Raw genomic sequence first — 18442 nt, 5'->3', positions numbered from 1 at the left:
TTAGACCTTGACCCTCAGCAGCTTTGGCATTTCCGTCGTCTGCTTTGGTTTCTTTTCACTTCAGTGAGACTGTTTGAACGCAAAGTTGATTGTTTTTAAAAGTTTTTATGCAATAACCCTATTAATTATGAACTGGATCGGCGGAGCACGACACCGGGTATCTTGCCATGGTGAAAAAAAATTGCAAAAGGTCAATAATTGACTGACTCCCTGCAACTTTTCCCCAAATAGGCTACGGTACTAATAATAATAGGGCCTACTGAAATAGTTAGTAGGCCTACTACTACTTAGGGCCTAATAGAAACGGTTCCACTGTTACATATTATTGTAGCTACTGAAATAGGTCCTGCACCTTACTCACGAGACCCAGGTCTGTGTAGCGCAGCTCAGATAGGGTCTATTTGGGGGTGGAGGGTCAGGGCTTCTGGGGGAACTAGGGAACTTGAGCCACCCACAACCCCCAAACACAGGCCACATGCACTCCACTCCAGGTTGGAAAAAAAAAACATGATTGAGCCCCTCTGAGCTGACCTAGCAATGTATATCGTCTGTAGCCACATTAACATTTTGACTATGAAATAGGCCTAGATACTAAGAAAACCTTATAATAATAATCAAAATTATGAACTGGATCGTGCCATGACCAAAAAGAATTTACAAAAGGGTTATAATTATTGACTGACTCTCCATCACCTGCAACTTCTCCATCTCTTCAGTGAAATACTACTCAGGAGAGGCTGCTGGGGGAACTATAGGGGACTTGGGCCACCCACAACCCCCACATGCAATCCACTCTGTTTGGAAAAAAACAAAAACCGTGATAATTGAGCCCCTTTGAACCAGTAGTTAGCATCTTTGCCGGCTGTCCTTTCTTAATAAAATGTATTTTGTCTGTAGCCTACATTCTGACTATGAAATACTAAGTAAAGACTTTTTTCTTTTTTAAGATGGACCCTGGATTCAAGATTCTTGTTCTGTATACTAAATCTTGTTTCTAGTGATCTGAGCTCGATTCTGATCTGATGAGGTTTAAATGGTATTGGTAACCGACCAGAAGACTTCAGATTTCATTGTTTCTGCTTCAGAATTTTGAAGTTATTTGTATCGAAGCACCAGCAAGAACCCCTCAACCCCTGTACACCAACCACCCTGCCCTTCAGACTTCACTGCACTCTGGGATCCTCCTCCACTTCCTCCACACATGTACTTTAGGCCTATTCAGTTTACAATCTTATAAAATGACATCTTCCTATATATTGTTGAAGTCCCTTCTATTGATTTCATGATATGACTTTTATATTGTACCGTATCACTATGAAAAAGTATACATACTCAATATTTTTTACCCCCTGTCAAATAAATTCTATAAATAACTTATGTCACGTCTCTCAATCTCATGCCAAATCATGAGTACGGTATTACTGAGATGCAAATGAAAACGCAGCACTTTTATAATAAATGGATGATTGTAAATCTCATTTGATGAGAGATGCACTTACTTTGTGACTTGTGTGATTGTGAAGGCACACCAATAATTTAGGTCTAAACACTAATCTGTCAATCACTCAGTGTGGACTAAGTTCATATAGCCTAAGCTTAATGTATCTAGGCACTGTATTTTGTTCCTGTTTTGTTATGGTAGGCCCTACCTATTTTTCCACAACCGGGTATAAAATCTCAATTAAACACAAAATGAATCTTGATTTCTTTGTCTAAAACATTTTATGATTGTCAGTTTGAACAAATATTTAGTGAAATCTGAAAAAGATCAGTTTAGATTTAGTTCCAGGGGTTGCCAAGAAATTTTTCTTAAAAATATGTAATACCGGTACTGGTATGCTATAAAAAATATATGTTCACCAAATCAAAGATTTTAACAATACTAATAAAAATCAAGTTGCCACCTGGGCTGTTGAAAAGATATCAAGCAGAGTGGTTCATAAAGACAATGTAAAAGAACCAAGCCAAACTGTGATCTGATAAAATCTTAATACCATTACCCATAATATCACTTCATGTTGTCTTATATTAACAGGAATATTTTGAAAGAAAAAGACGCACAGATGGAATTTATACCAACAACCATGGTAAAATTAATCAACCACAAAACTTCAGTCAAGATTTAGCAGCTTTGAGAACTGTTAACAGAGCATTTATTCATCCTGGTATGTGATAGATTTCTTCAATTTGGATGCTGTATTACTGTGGTCTTATTTTGAGACGGTTAAACATACATATGCAAGAGCTAAATCTGTCTATTGCAGGTCTTTCTTTACTTTAGGCCTGAAATGTTATCTAAATTATTAATTAGACATTAATTAACCTATCCAGGACATAATCAACTCTAGATGGCAGCGCTAGCCTGCAATCTTTAGTGGATTGTGAGCCGATTTACTGCATAACTATTAAATGGATAATCGAGACTATGCTGTTTATTGTACTGACTTTAGTAATGATGACCGAGGCTATGGGGAAATTTCAGTCGCTTAGTTCTCGGTTCATAGTGGATCAATTTGAATGAAATTTTCAGCAAATTGCCTTTACATTATCTAGTGTTTAACTATTATAGTGAGAACTGCCAACTCGTTACCGAATCTCCCAGAATGTATCTTAAATGTTCAGTGTTGCTAAAATAAAACAATATGGTTTGTTGTCGTCCTGTCTGTCCATCCACATTGATTTGTAATCGTACTACAGAGTAAAGTTCTGAACGGATTTTGCTCATATTGTCATGAGTAATTTTGAGTGTTTTTCTGATAATAGTACTGAAGTTGCCTGTAGGGCTAACAACAATTGTGGCTTAGTCGAAATCCAACCACGTAAAAGAACCCTTGAAAGTTTATTTGATGAAGAGTAGGCGGAAACACCATTGTCAAGGCGAAATTTTCCTCGAAATGAACGAAGTTTTGTGCTGACGAGATGTTAAACTCTTTTCCTATCTTATGATCCAAGTTTTAGAATAGTTGGAGTAAAGATGTCCTCTATGAATTGTGAACATTTTTTCAAAAGTAGTTTCTAAGTAATTGGCCCTGACTGATGTGACTATTAACAAGCCAACAGCCTCAATCCCAAAATAAATAGATGACACATATTAATTTCATATTTATCTTTTTGTAAAGCATCGAGCAATGAAACTGAGTCTGAGCAGAAAATACTCATTATCGAACTTAGTCAAGGTATTGATGTAAGGAAACTAAAGACCAAGTTTCATTACTCTAACTTAATTTTAATTAGAACCAAAGTTATCATGTCCCAAGCATCAACCAATTAAATTGCTTATCTCTGCTTAGCCAAAGCAGAAAATACTCATCATATCAAACATCACCAAGGAAAACACTGAATACATGCCTACACCAAATTTGAACATTCTAGCTCAATAAGCAGTTATTGTGTCCCCAAAAAAGTGTAGAAGACAGATGGATGACCCCATTTTAATAGTTTCCCAGCTTTCTTTGAAAAGTGGAGCCTGGGACAATAAACATACATTACTGTACTCAATCTACAGAGTTCAATTGTTGACAGATTGTTATCAAATTTCAGGAATAGTTAATATTGTGGGTAAAGATGTTCCCAGTGAATTTTTGCAAAAGTAGTTTTAGAGTTAAGTCCCCTGAATGATATAATAATTGCAATAGATATCATTACCATACTCATCCTCACTCTTGACAGATCGCAGGATATAGTATTATTACCCCATTGCCCTCACCCTGTAAAATTGAGTTGACCAATTTTCACAAATTCTGGCATGTGATCATTATTTACAATATATGCCCATAATCCCAGAACTTTGTGTGAGAATGTAAACAAAGAAACAAGAAAAATCATCAATGATACATGGATGCATGTATGACGATGATACTGTTGAGTGTATGTTACCTTGCCTGGCAAATTATGTTTTAAAATTAAGATTGAGAACAGCAATGTACAGATTCCACACCTTTTTATTAAAGATACTTTTCCAGTACAAACTGTGTGATTTGATGATATATTTGGATTAAAAACATATTCATACTAATTAATCTATCAAAAATTTGCTTAAAATCCCTCAAAAACTTTGTATTCGGGGAAAGATACCTCAAGGTAGAGATAAACTATTGTTAGAAGCCATGATTGTCACCTAACTTCATTGAGGGAGGGTCCATTTTTCAGAATGTATTTTTCATTACTTACTCACTGTCCATTTACCATACATATTCAGGCCTAAGTAAATTCTTAATTTTCTGTCAACTTCTTTTTCCACCTTTTAATTGCAGAGTCTTGTACGTTGACAATCTTTCCAAAACCGCCTAACCATTTGATCAAGAAATAACAACCGCTTCCTCTGTCAAGCTTGCACACAATAAGCTGGCAGACAACAGTCCTGAGTTGGGTTGCTTGTTAGTGATGTGATACCCTGGGTGTTTTTCGGGTAATCCAGTATTTTTCTAGTAAGATTGGGCGTCTATACTTTCCATACCAAATTCACCGTACTTTTATTGGAAATAACCACCTGATAAATACTTTCGGGACAATGTATCTTTAAGCGTGTTAATTAAATGTTTGTAGAGAATGGAGATATGAAAAATGTGAGGAAGGTGGATTTAAAAGGTTATAGATCAACTGTAATATGTCCAAATAAACTAGAAGAAGTGGACTTACCTCACTCACCAAATACAACACCTTCTAAACTTATGTTAAATGTAGCTACTGAGTGAGTAATCTGATCTTTCCCTTTATTAATCATTATGTATACCTACTTTTGTTATAATGTAGAAAAATTGATATACTCAGACTAGTAATCCTCTCCCCATGCCATTCTTTGGCCTATATCATTTTTTTTTACTATTTCTTTATATCCAGAAAGAGCCCAATATTTCATAATAATCTGACAGAAATATTGAATGGTCTGGTCCAGCCAAAGGCATCTATCACTCTATAGGGTCACGTCTGTTTACTTCCTATTACTTCTACAGTTCTACCTCAAAATCATGAAAATTTGGCAGAAAATGAAAATTTAAACATCGTCTTCATTTCTGATTATCTCCCCTTAGTGTGTCAAGGGAGGTAATTATGTTCATACATGCATTAAATTTATCTTTTTCTTGTTTTCAGTGATGAAAAAATATAATAATAATATAAAAATTAAACATAGTTTTGTAGAATCTAAACTGATTTTCAGGAGGGGTTCAATTTCCCACACCAAACACATTCTATTAATTCTTGACCAACCTACTTGGTATCACATTTTGCTAGTATGTCTTCCGTGAGCTAATAGGATGTATTCTATTCAAAAATTGGGCACAATTCTAAATTAGATATTTAGTAGCTATCTGTCAGGTTGGTACATTTCATACACTACGAAGTCAAAATGATGTCATTAAATTATTGAAATTTAATTTTAATTAAATGATATTTCTTTAAATACATTTTTAGTGATCAACATACATTTCATACACTACGAAGTCGAAATGATGTCATTAAATTATTGAAATTTAATTTTAATTAGATAATATTTCTTTAAATACATTTTTAGTGATCAACATACACCTCAAAAGCTAAACAATTTTATCAAACAGCATAGAAGCAAAGATGAAGAAAAGAACTCTTTGTTTTCTTATCATGTTAATCAGTGTGATATTCCCTGCAAGAAAAGACCACAAAGTAAATTGACAGATTTCAGTTCCTTGAAGTCATCCTCTAAAAACCAACAGGTGTTGTTCATATTTATTTAATGCTATGCAGTGCAGGATATAGATTCCCTATTTAAGTCAAGTTGATTTTTTCACAGAATTATTCACTTTTTGACAAAAGCATGAAAATTGGAATATATGTAATTTTTGATGTTTTCTTTATGATAGATGATTGATCTAAGTGTTGAAATCTATGTTTTAATACAAACCTGGTTGTTCAACTCTTCGTTAAACTTAACATGTGCCAGTTTATAGCTCTAACTGTCTTACTAGATTGGGTAATCATAAATGTGCATTTTTTTAATTTTTTAAAAAAATTTTCTGCCAATTGAATTTTAGACCGATATCCAATCAGACAACATTTTTGTTTTGATTTCAATTCTCTGATAGTTCAGACTAATATATAAGCATTTTACAACTAAGAATGTATAGTTGAAATTGACGTGAGGCTAAATACTATAAGTTGAATGAACATGCTTTTGTCAAAAAGTGAACAATTTTTCACCTAAGCAAGCTGGCTATATGTTTCTAATTTAAGTGTCAGACATCAGTCAAGTATAACATCCACAATTTTAATCAAATCTGGTTTTGATATGTGTACTGTTCACACGTATAAATTACATGTAGTCCTGGCATTTGAAATAGTTGTCTAATGTCATTTGGAAATTGAACACAATCGATCCAAGAGTGGGTAGAAATGTTGAAATTCTCCTTCAACACATGATCAAAGCACTTAAAAGGAAATATGTTATTCTGCCAAAAATCCAGCTTTCATACCTGACTAGTCAGGACATGTGGATCCTGCTTATTTTGTGATCAATCCGTTAATTTTTTCTCATTGCAGGATGTTCCAAAAGAAATTAGTTCACATGTAAATAGTAAACAAGATGAGAAACTAAGATATATGTGGGCACCAGAAGATTTTCAGACAGAATCTTTAAACAAATATGATATAGATCAACATCTACAAACACCCATAAGCTATCACACAAATCTTTCAGTGAATGAAGGACTTACCAAACCACTGATTATGGTTCCACAAAATCTGTTGTCTGGTAATTCCTGTTTCAGTGATCCAGAATTTAGTACAAGTAGATTAAACCCTCTTAAACCAAATGATTCTTTTCTTGATGATCAGATATGCATGTATAAGACACCAAATAAATTACCAGACAAAACATTGTTCTATCATGCTCCTAGAAAATCTCCTTCCACACGAAAAACACATTATATAAGTCCAAGCCAGAAGACAAAACAGGTGAATGGTCAATTTTCTATTTATGATGCTGACAGCGAGAGCACTCCCATGAAAAGACTTTATTCTACTTCTTCCAAGCATACTAACAATATTCAAGAAATAAAGCAGAATTTTGAAAACCAACAAAAATTGTTAAATTTTAGCCAATCAGATTTCAAATTTCAAGCAAGAAACTCTGCTACATTCAATGGCACAAATATCTCATGGCCATTGAACTCTGAATTAAGTTCTGCTAAAGCTACATATACACAAGAGGAACTAAATAGTAGAAAACAGACTAAAAACAACCCCATTCCACACAATTTTAAATTGGCAAAGAAATCTATTTCATTTGCTTCTAATCTGTCTGATACAGATTGTTCAACAACTAAACATTACACAAAGGAACAAGATATTTTCAGGCTGGAAACTCCAATGTCATCTACACCATCACCCTTTGATCTGTTGAGTGATGATAGTGGTATGTATATATTCTGTCAATAAAATACATTTATTTCACTTGTACACCTGTCCAACCTCGTGAGTTTCTCCAGATCCTCCGGTTTCCTCCCACTGCTAAAGACCCCTACGCGCAAGTGAATTATTGAAATAAAATTGAACCATATGTTAGTCCCAAAATGACCTAGTTTGTGTCTAGTGGACGTTAAACCCCATTCCTCTCTCTCTCTCATGTACACCTGATGATTATCATTATTTTTTTCTACTCCTTTCACTAAGATAACTAAGGAATAAGTTTTAAATATTATGTAATTTATTTTTAAGAACGCGAAGAGTGCACAACTAATATATTCAATATAAAAGAAGATATGGTAAAGAAAACAGCTTTACAGTAAGTCTTAATGTAAATGAGGGTTGTACCTGAATTATGAAAACAACATAACTCATCAACACCAGACACCCATATGTGATTGTCACCAGTCAGGTGGTTAATTAGAGGAGAAATGTTATTAAAACACGCCAGGCTAATTAAATCCCAAAAGAGTTCATTGTTGGAGAACTTCTTATATCTTATTTATGATGATGTATTTATTTCTATTTTAGAGATAAACCTACAGAAATGGATGAAGTATTAGCTGAAGTAATTAATTTAATTAGCTAGTCAATTGTTTTTCACCCAGTAATATGGTTTAGCCAACAATCCCAACAATTTTTTTAAAACTCTCATCTGTAGAAACCTGTACAATGTTTGTTAGCAGTGGCAATTACATCTCACAAGATCAATGATTTTCGATAGGGTTCTCCTTTGTGACTAGCTGAACAATTCCAGACTGATTTAGAATTTCAGAAAGTCTGACTTCACAGGCTTTCTATGACAGGGGCAAAATCAATCATTTACTATGAATTTTGATGGGGTTGGACCTTATGACTAGCAAAACAAACCTAGTAAGTTTCTAGATGAAATCTAAAAATACTCTCACAAATTGTGAATGAACAGCCTGAAAACAAGAAACAAGGGTGACAACTATATACATCCACATTAAAGGGCATATGAATTTTGATGGGTTGGACCTTATACTAGCTAAACAATACCAGAAGTTTCAGGATCCCATATTTTCACATCAATATTGATTGAAATGGACTAATATTGAATTATAATTTGTGTTTTTAATGTCGAATATTACAGATAATATTGAGTTAAAGCTATACACCCTTTAACTGGGTATGTAAAGTGTGAAAATTGTCATGTACAGCTGTAATAATTGCTGAGGTACAAATGTCTGAATTTACCTTACAGCTAAGCCAGTTAGAACATGAAAGTGATAAAGAAGCCAACCATTCCAGTAACAAGGACTGTACGAAGGGTATTGTCAAAGATCTGGGTAACTTTATTTATATATTAATAAATATATTTTAAATGTAAGGTATATAACTAAGGCACAAAAAAGTGTGCAGAGTGTATTTGTTACTTCAACATATATATGTTAGAATCATAAACATAATTTCTATAAGTCTAGTGTTTGATTCAACTAAATTTCCTATTTTCAGAAAATTACATACAGAGAAAGCAAGAATCTTCATCTTTACAGCCATGTATAACAAAGGTATCATTAATCTTATCGTTTTGAAATAGTACAACTTAGGGATTGGTCAGACTCAATGTCTGACCAGAATTTGATGATGGAATGACAAATTATTTGTAACGCTGAGGTAACCAAGATGTTAACAGTACATGCAATACTGCTCATCTGAGTGGTGAACCATTATGTTTTTGGCACAAAAGCAACAAAACTAGCAAGCCATAGCTGCACGATACAGTTAGATATTGAACTGTATTTTTTTTTCTGATTCATGGCAATCTTAACATTATTGTCAAATTTGGTGTAAAGTATTACAATGCATTTTTCTGTGACTGTTAACTAGCTATTTGTTTAATTTTTATCCTCTATTCTGGATTCTTAATCTTTTTATACGCCCACATTTTCATGTGGACGTATTATGCCGTCGCCCCTGTCCGTCCGGACGTCCACAATTGTTTGTGGATCCTCTACAGGTCACAATTCTTATCCGATTTTGACAAAACTTGAAATATAGGTTTATCTCCAAAAGATCTCGGCTGCTTTCGATATTGGCATGTATCGGATCAAAACTTCATGGATTATGGCCCCTGTTTGTACGAAAAATCACGTTTTTATACGCCCACATTTTCATGTGGACGTATTATGCCGTCGCCCCTGTCACAATTCTTATCCGGTTTCGACGAAACTTGAAATATAGGTTTATCCCCAAAAGATCTCGGCTGCTTTCGATATTGGCATGTATCGGATCGAAACTTCATGGATTATGGCCCCTGTTTGTACGAAAAATCATGTTTTTATACGCCCACATTTTCATGTGGACGTATTATGCCGTCGCCCCTGTCCGTCCGTCCGTCCATCCACAATTGTTTGTGGACTCTCTACAGGTCACAATTCTTATCCGATTTCGATGAAACTTGAAATATAGGTTTATCCCCAAAAGATCTTGGCTGCTTTCGATATTGGCATGTATCGGATCAAAACTTCATGGATTATGGCCCCTGTTTGTACGAAAAATCACGTTTTTAGCTTGTGGACCCTATAGAGGTCACAATTTTTATCCGATTTTGTTGAAACTTGAAATGTAAGTTTATAACCCAAAGATCTCAGTTCCTTTCGATATTTATAACCTAAAGATCTCAGTTCCTTTCGATATTTGCGCATATCGCACCGTAACTTTCTGAATTATGGCCCTGATTGTTCGAAAAATCCATTTTTAGCTTGTGGACCCTATAGAAGTCATAATTTTTATCCGATTTAAAAAAACGTTCTATTATATCACCGTTACACCCTAAGGATGACTGAGTTCGAATTTCGTTTGTTCCCAAATAGCGTAAGAATAGGGCCGTATAGGGGTCACAATTTTTATCCGATTTTGTTGAAACTTGAAATAAAAGTTTATAACCCAAAGATCTCAGTTCCTTTCGATATTCGTGCATATCGGACCGTAACTTCCTGAATTATGGCCCCTGATTGTACGAAAAATCACGTTTTTAGCTTGTGGACCCTATAGAAGTCATAATTTTTATCCGATTTAAAAAAACGTTTTATTATATCACCGTTACACCCTAAGGATGACTGAGTTCGAATTTCGTGAAAATCGGCCCAAAATTGACAGACAAAATGGCCGCCATTCGTTCCCAAATAGCGTAAGAATATGGTATATCAATGTAAGTTTATAACCCAAAGATCTCGGTTCCTTTCGATATTCGTGCATATCGGACCGTAACTTCCTGAATTATGACCCCTGATTGTACGAAAAATCACGTTTTTAGCTTGTGGACCCTATAGAAGTCATAATTTTTACCCGATTTAAAAAAACGTATTATTATATCACCGTTACACCCTAGGGACGACTCAATTCGAATTTCGTGAAAATCGGCCCAAAATTGACAGACAAAATGGCCGCCGTTCGTTCTCAAATAGCGTAAGAAAATGGTATATCAAGGTTGTGGACCCTATAGAGGTCACAATTTTTATCCGATTTTGTTGAAACTTGAAATATAAGTTTATAACCCAAAGATCTCGGTTCCTTTCGATATTCGCGCATATCGGACCGTAATTTCCTGAATTATGGCCCTGATTGTACGAAAAATCGCGTTTTTAGCTTGTGGACCCTATAGAGGTCATAATTTTTATCCGATTTAAAAAAACGTATTATTATATCACCGTTTCACCCTAAGGACGACTGAGTTTGAATTTCATGAAAATCGGCCCAAAATTGACAGACATAATGGCCGCCGTTCATTCTCAAATAGCGTAAAAATATGGTATATCAAGGTTGTGGACCCTATAGAGGTCACAATTTTTATCCAATTTTGTTGAAACTTGAAATATAAGTTTATAACACAAAGATCTCGGTTCCTTTCGATATTTGCGCATATCGAATTTTAATTTTCTGAATTATGGCCCTTGATTGTAGGAAAAATCACTTTCTTTTTAGCTTGTTCTCTATCCATCTCTCAAAAATGTGGGCGTATCCTGCCTGGCAGCCGCTGGTTATACATTTTCAGAGAGAAGATATGGCGTTAGATCTAGCTCCAGTGATCTCATCTGATACTGAGAGAGAAACTACTATTAAAGAGATCCTTGAAACAATAGTTCATAGTGTGGTGATTACAGAAAACCACAGAAATGATTATCCTCCATTTAATCATGTTTCATCAGACCAGAAAAGACTATCTAGCCTTGAAAATACTTCAGTAAACAAGAACTTATCACACACCATCACAGCAGCTGTCATTAACAAATTTACAATTTTCAACAGAGCATGCAGTGGAGAAACAACATTAAAGGACAGAAATGAGATATTTGGTAAATATCTAGACATGAACTCTGAAGACAATAAAGAATCTGTTGAAAGTTTGACAAATAAAGAAATATCAGCAAGTAGTTTTGTGCGATCTACTTCTACTCAAACAACATTTCAACCAATGACTAAAGATATATCCCTTTCTCCAATATTAATACCTAGTGGTAGAATCATGGAAGATGTTGCTGTTCAATGGGAGCCTCCAGAATTAGATTTTGATAGTGTACGTGTTTTTCAAACTGGTTGTTTTGAGGTCTCCTTAGAAGAATCTAAAGAATATTCTCCTAAACTAAAAGATACCATATCTGAAGGTGTAGAGAAGTTTTCTAGTGAATTAATATTTTCTTCACAAGAATCTTTTATCCAGTGTTCCCCAAATGTTCCTTATTCTAATTCCTACGCCTTACGATCACGTCAAAAATGTTAGTGTAATAATGAACCAGAATAGATTAATTTACTAAAAGTTACTTATTAGTAAATACATCCATTTTTGTGACTGTTAAAGATGGGTTCCCGCGTACAAACTGGGTGATTTAATGGTATATTCAAACTAATTAATTTGTCATAACTTTGCTTCAAATCCTTCTCAAACATTGTAATTGCAAAGGAATGTCCTGCTATTGAAATTCGGTCAAACCAGGTCATGTTTAGGTCACGTGACTTACCGCTCTTGGAAGTCAGAGGAGAATTCATTGCATACATAAGACGATTTTGTCTTTAATCGCTTACTATTTATTACAAATATCGAATCCTAATTAAATTCTAGGATTATCCACTACCCGCATCTTTTTCCGTCATTTTTATCTCAGAAAGTGTTGTACGTCTAACTCTTCATAAAGTTTATGAACTTGTACATTAAGCGCTCAATGTTCGCGTGTAACCTTTGACATCACGCGTTCAGAAATTCCTAATCGTCGGGCTGTTGATTAGGGGAACCCTTACATTTTTGTCCTGTATACGCTCCATGAGTGTTTTTCGGGGAATCCAGTATTTTTCTAGTAAGATTGGATATCTCTACTTTCCATGTACCAAAATTACCATACTTTTATTGGAAATAACCACCTGATAAATACTTTTCCGGGAACCCATCTTTAAAGAGTATCTAAAGCTAAATGTTATTGAAAAGTTAAGTTTTTCTATCATATTCAAGTATGCTATTCTTTCTGTATTCCATTTCTGTTTTGCTTATTTGTGTATTGAATCTGAACAGTTTAAATATATATAACATTTTTTCTTAGAATTCTCTAATAAACAATAATTGAAAATGAATATCTGTTCTCCGTGAAAAAGCTATTGGTAGGTTAATAATGACTTTTTCCTGACAATCAAATTATTGAACAACCATTCCTGTGATGGTCATAATCTAAAATAATAATCACTAAATAATAATTAATGCAGATATATATTTTTATTTACATATTTTGAGCTCAACCAACAATTGACAACAACATTGATTAATAATATACTATTTATACAAACATAAATATAATTCAACAATTAACAAAGCATATGATAATACATCCTTGGTTACCCAGTGTACTCATTCCGTTCTACTCCACTATACCCTGGGTTAATCCATAGGGTTTCCACGATTTCAAATTATCTGCCCTGGCCTAGAATGTAGCTACAATCTACAAGCCAATCAGAAAACAGTTTACAAACCAATCGTTTCGCCTTCGTTTTTATAATGGTAGATAACCATATTCATGTCCATTTACTAAATGATTTTTGTAAATAATGTATTATCAAAATCTGTAGTAGGTGTTGTTGATTTCAAATATGTATAACATCTATATGTTTGACTTTTGTTATTATTATTACTAATACTATTCTTTCTTTGTCTGAAATATGTCATTCCGTTACGTTTATTATTATTGAACTTATACTTGGCAATTTGATTCACAATAACTTGTCTACCATATCACGTGGACATAAAATTCTGGGAACGAATGAACGATTCTAAATAAAACTAATGACCCTATATGAACGTCTGGTCTTCATTAACATAATATATAATTAGTTGTTAATAATTACGCATTTAGAATAGGCCAACTCCTAACATTGTCCAATGAGAGTTACTTCACTTTGCCAACTTCCTTTTCAAATAACAATTTATGGGATTGGTCGATAAAAATAGCACAATCATCAAGGGCGGATAACTTGAAAACATGTCTCTCCCTTAGATTAACCCAGGGTATAGTGGAGTAGAACGGAATGAGTACACTGGGTAACCGAGGATGATGATAATAGTACCATATAACAACATTTATTTATTATTTTAAAATATTGCTTCATGTTTTCATTCAAAAATAAACTCTCCATATATTTATTATGCAGATTAGTTTGATAAACTATTACACATGTGTTTTACATTGGCATGTTTTAAATAAAGTCACCCTAATAAAAATAGAAACTTTCATGATGAGAAAGTAAATTAGTTTGTGGATATTTATTCAGAATACAATATATATGCTTTTATTTTAAAGATTTTCACAGGTAAGGGTTTACATACAGAACAAAGATATAAATATTGAGATGGTAAGTTAAACTATTTTACACATGATCATAGAAAATAATGAATGATGAATGAATGAATGAGCAATTTTATGAATGTAGATTATCCTAGACAGTCTCTACTTTTATACAAAGAGGTGATGAGTAAAGGAGATGATCCACCTATTTCTATGTTTATTCTAACAGTGAGATAACAATGATAAAAATGTTTTAGATCATTATAAATTAAAGATGGTGTTCATAGTGAAACTAGAACTATCTAGCCACTTGGAAAGAGTAGACACAGGACGACCAGTTAATATCAACACACAAAATTATCAAATTTCACAACATTGCTATTTTGTAAGTTTAGGGACGCAATTGAAAGATCTGGTATGTTAGATAATTAAGGGTATTGCTCGAATGGAGCCACTCAAAAAAATTATATTGACAGTTAATCTGAATAGTTGTTATTTGTATCTATCTTTTGTTAGAATATAGAAATAGATTGGCAATCTCCTTTAAGCTGTATTATGTGACATGTACACATTTATATAAAGTATTTAAATAAATAACTATAAAATTATGCATAATTATCAACCTAAAACTTATGAAATTACATACTGGTATCTTTGTTCTTTGCACTAGCAGCCCATTATGCACAAATTAACACTTACTTTCTTGTATATGTGCTGACCAAGCTCTGTGAATTCCATTTCTTCTGAGTCTCTAGGCTGACCAACATCACACTACATGTAGTTTGATTTGAATGTTTTTGCTGTCCTCACTCGTCTCCAGTTTGATGCACTTTCTTATACAACAATATAATTCTTTTTTTTTTACAATAATCAAAGTGTTTTTATCTTTCTGTCTCAGTTTAAATTGTAAACAAATGGATCTGATGTGCTAGCTTGAATATTTTACAATAGATATTGAACACCTTCCCTGTGAGGTTTATTAAGGGGGGAGGTTACCCGAAAAAAAAAAACAAATTCTTTAAATTTTAGAGCTATTGAATTGAAAATGGTATAAGTAGTTGTAAAATGTAATAAACAAGGGAAAACTAGAATTAAAAAATAGTTGTTGACTGGGTAACATATAATTGGTGGGAAAAAGTATGAAAGACGTAGGTACACCACATCTCTGTGACTAATTAAGATATCTACCCCAGAAATCAAACTGAATTATCATTGATATTTCAAAAGTCATCAAAATATTTCTCCAAAGACAAAATATTGGGGTGAGGCAAATGTTTTAAACACTCATGGGGTTTAATTGTTGGCTAACCAACACATGCAAGAAGTGCTTTAATCATATCCCTGAACATAATCTCTCAATTTGTGAATTTCCCATTTACAATAGAACCCTACTCTCTTTATATATGGTGTTGTGTGATCACACTCTTTGTCCATAGAGAATTATTGAATGAAATCATTTTAACATGTTTTTGTTTGGTTTTTTTCTCCACAAATGGAATAAATGTTTTCTTAAATGTATACAATGTAATAGCAAGAATTAATTTAATCATAATACAGTACAACAAACTTCAAGTATTATCAAACACAGATTCAGATTTATAGGTGGGCTGGGTATGACAAGTAGGTAGAGCAAATAAACCAAAAAAGTTGGCTTCTTTTAAAATGAAATTTTAAAATAAATATACTTGCAGTACTTGTGAATGGAATGAAACATGGTCTTTCATAGTACAAATATTTTCTCATGCCCTTTGACAGAAGAAATAAACAATTTTTAGTGCACAAGATACAGTATCTATCTAATAATACCATTGTTAGTAAACAAAAACAACATAAAACACCTGATACCACTTCTAACTTACTTGCTAAGTTTACATTACTATTTTTTTGGTATTTTGTTTGTTATTACAATGGTTGTGTCTAATCTAATTCTAATGGAAACCGGGGGGACTATTCCTCATGAATATATCATAGAGGAGTGTTTTTTTAACATACACAGTCTGCAAACCTTTTCTCTTTCTTGCATATACTGGATAATGTTTGGGTTTTTTTTTTTTGTATTTTGACCACTTTTAAAAATATCTTTTGTTCACTATTCACTGCTCATTCTGGCGAATCTAGTTCTGATTCCCGCCCATCACGATTTAATCCACGTATATGTACATATTGTATTGTTTTTGTACTGTAGTTTATTGGCTGTTCTACGGCACCACACCATGATCCCGAGAATAATCCTTCCACTTCTTCTAAGCTTCTGCCTTTTGTCTCTGGCAGTATAATGGACAAAATAATAGCTCCACCAAACGCTAAACAGGCATAAAGCCAGAATGTACCTTGAAGAGAAATATTATTCAAAGAGATTATAAATGTCCCTTATTCACTGGACATTGATTGCTACCAGAATAAATTGGATTAATTAAAGGAAATCTAAAGTTTTATACTTCTAAGGGAATGTTTGGGTTTGGATCATTGATCAGAACTTTCCCAATAATCTAGGCACTCTTCCTACAGATATTCCTCTGATATATATGTGTGAGGTGTGAAATATTGGTAGGCTTCAATGTAAATCGGGAACTATCGCAGGCCTGTTAAACACTTACCATATCTAGTTAGAGTTTCTGTTAAGCTTATGAATGACATTGACACAGCAAGATTAAACACCCAGTTAGTAAATGTAGATACTGAATTACCAGTACTTCTTGCCCACAAGGGATAAATTTCAGAATTGATTGTCCATGGCATTGGTCCCATTCCTGAAAGATAAAATATTTAATAGTCATACAATTGCCTCAAACTTTTTTTTCATGAAACAAATGAATTCAAATATTATAAAGCATACATATATGATTAAAAACCTTATAGAATTTCAATAGGGATTGTTTTCCTAGAGGGTCAGGTATGTTCATGATAAATGGGTAGGATCTCCTGACAGTGTAACTTTCAAAATCACTACAACTACCAGACACACTTCATATCTTGCAGTAATCTGATTTACCCTTGTTAGATCTCAGGATTAATCAGTGGCTCTAGACACATCTAGGGAGAGTATGCTAAACTGAGCCTACTTATAATAAATACATAAAGACAAATCCAACCAAAACCTTAAGGAGGAAGCTCTTTTGGGCCTTTTCTTCATCCAAATGTCTCAGACACAAAGCAACACACCATCTGGTATATATATGGATTGGGGTTCGAGATTGATCATTGTTTAATTCTATTACCAGGTGCAAATGATATGAGGTAGAGTACAAGGCCAACCATAGGCATCCAGGAATAAGATGTTGGGCAGTAATCATAAGCCCATGTTAGACGTCCAGGTAGATATTCTGTTGAAACATTACATCGTCCACTCGTAGCTAACCATGGATTATCATAATCAGTAGGTAAACAGGAAGAATTGGCCACATTTTCATCCAAATCAATATAACAAAATCCACAAGTTAAATCTCTTCTACAGTCATTACAATTCCTGAATTAAAATTATTCTATTATTATATGATCAATAACGATTCAATAATATTTATAGCGCTAGGATATAGCAATAATCTTGTGTCAATGAACTTCATATGGATTTAGCAAATCTAAATACCATTTCTAGCCGTTTATGATTAAAAGCATCATAGAATTCTTAGAAGCAGTTTGACTGCCCTGTCTATGAAATTGTCTAATGGAGTAAAGCAGTGGACACATTAGCCGAATCGTTCGGCCAAATCAATCGACGCCGAATGGGTGGACACACTAGCCAAATGCTTCGGTCGATTGCATCACCTTTCACATCACATGGCGGCATCTATGTCTTCAAACAATCACGTGACTTCTCGATATGAGTGGATGATGAGTGGTGATTGGCTAATGAATTCTACATATAATTCGGCCGAATATATCAAACCTGTTTGATTCGGGCGAATCATTTGGCCAAATGACAGTGGACACACTAGGCGAATTTCGACGCCGATTGATTCAGACGAATCATTTGGCTAGTGTGTCCACCGCTTACGCGTAGACCTATCAATTATTGCAGAAAAAGCGTTAACACAATTTTCAGTTTTTGGCAGTAACTTTGTATTATAATATTACCTGTATCGAGCACAATGTGTTCCGGATGCTGATTTCTCTACCCAATCAACAACAGGTGTATTAAGAGAAGAGAGATGAAATCCCACCGCTAACCATGCTAAGCTGATAATAGCTCCTGAAATAGTCATACTGATAATCTGATT

The 18442-nt window shown here is 33.9% G+C and overlaps 2 protein-coding genes across 2 annotated transcripts in view; one reads left to right on the top strand and one right to left on the bottom strand.

Annotated features, from left to right (window-relative positions):
* Positions 1–47: 47 nt before the first annotated feature.
* LOC126826702 (uncharacterized) lies at positions 48–12928 on the top strand. Its single transcript, XM_050555717.2, has 10 exons — positions 48–190; positions 2036–2165; positions 4546–4690; positions 5513–5690; positions 6514–7387; positions 7690–7756; positions 7969–8005; positions 8663–8747; positions 8914–8969; positions 11456–12928. Exons 1-10 carry the CDS (start codon positions 128–130, stop codon positions 12179–12181), a joined length of 2361 nt encoding a protein of 786 aa, XP_050411674.2. The 5' UTR covers positions 48–127; the 3' UTR covers positions 12182–12928.
* Positions 12929–13143: 215 nt separating this feature from the next.
* The window catches only part of LOC126826705 (proton myo-inositol cotransporter), a 42294-nt gene continuing 36995 nt past the window's right edge, over positions 13144–18442 (bottom strand). Inside the window, exons 6-9 of the mRNA XM_050555727.1 lie at positions 18300–18414; positions 17444–17691; positions 16823–16975; positions 13144–16555 (exon numbers count right to left, since the gene is read on the bottom strand). Coding sequence (XP_050411684.1) covers positions 16326–16555; positions 16823–16975; positions 17444–17691; positions 18300–18414 — 746 coding nt within the window. The 3' untranslated portion in view covers positions 13144–16325. The remainder of the gene's footprint in view (positions 16556–16822; positions 16976–17443; positions 17692–18299; positions 18415–18442) is intronic.

This window comes from Patella vulgata, chromosome 7 (genome assembly GCF_932274485.2).
Source record: "Patella vulgata chromosome 7, xgPatVulg1.2, whole genome shotgun sequence".
Classification (NCBI taxonomy): domain Eukaryota; kingdom Metazoa; phylum Mollusca; class Gastropoda; family Patellidae; genus Patella; species Patella vulgata.
This window is presented reverse-complemented; position numbering and strand designations above follow the sequence as displayed.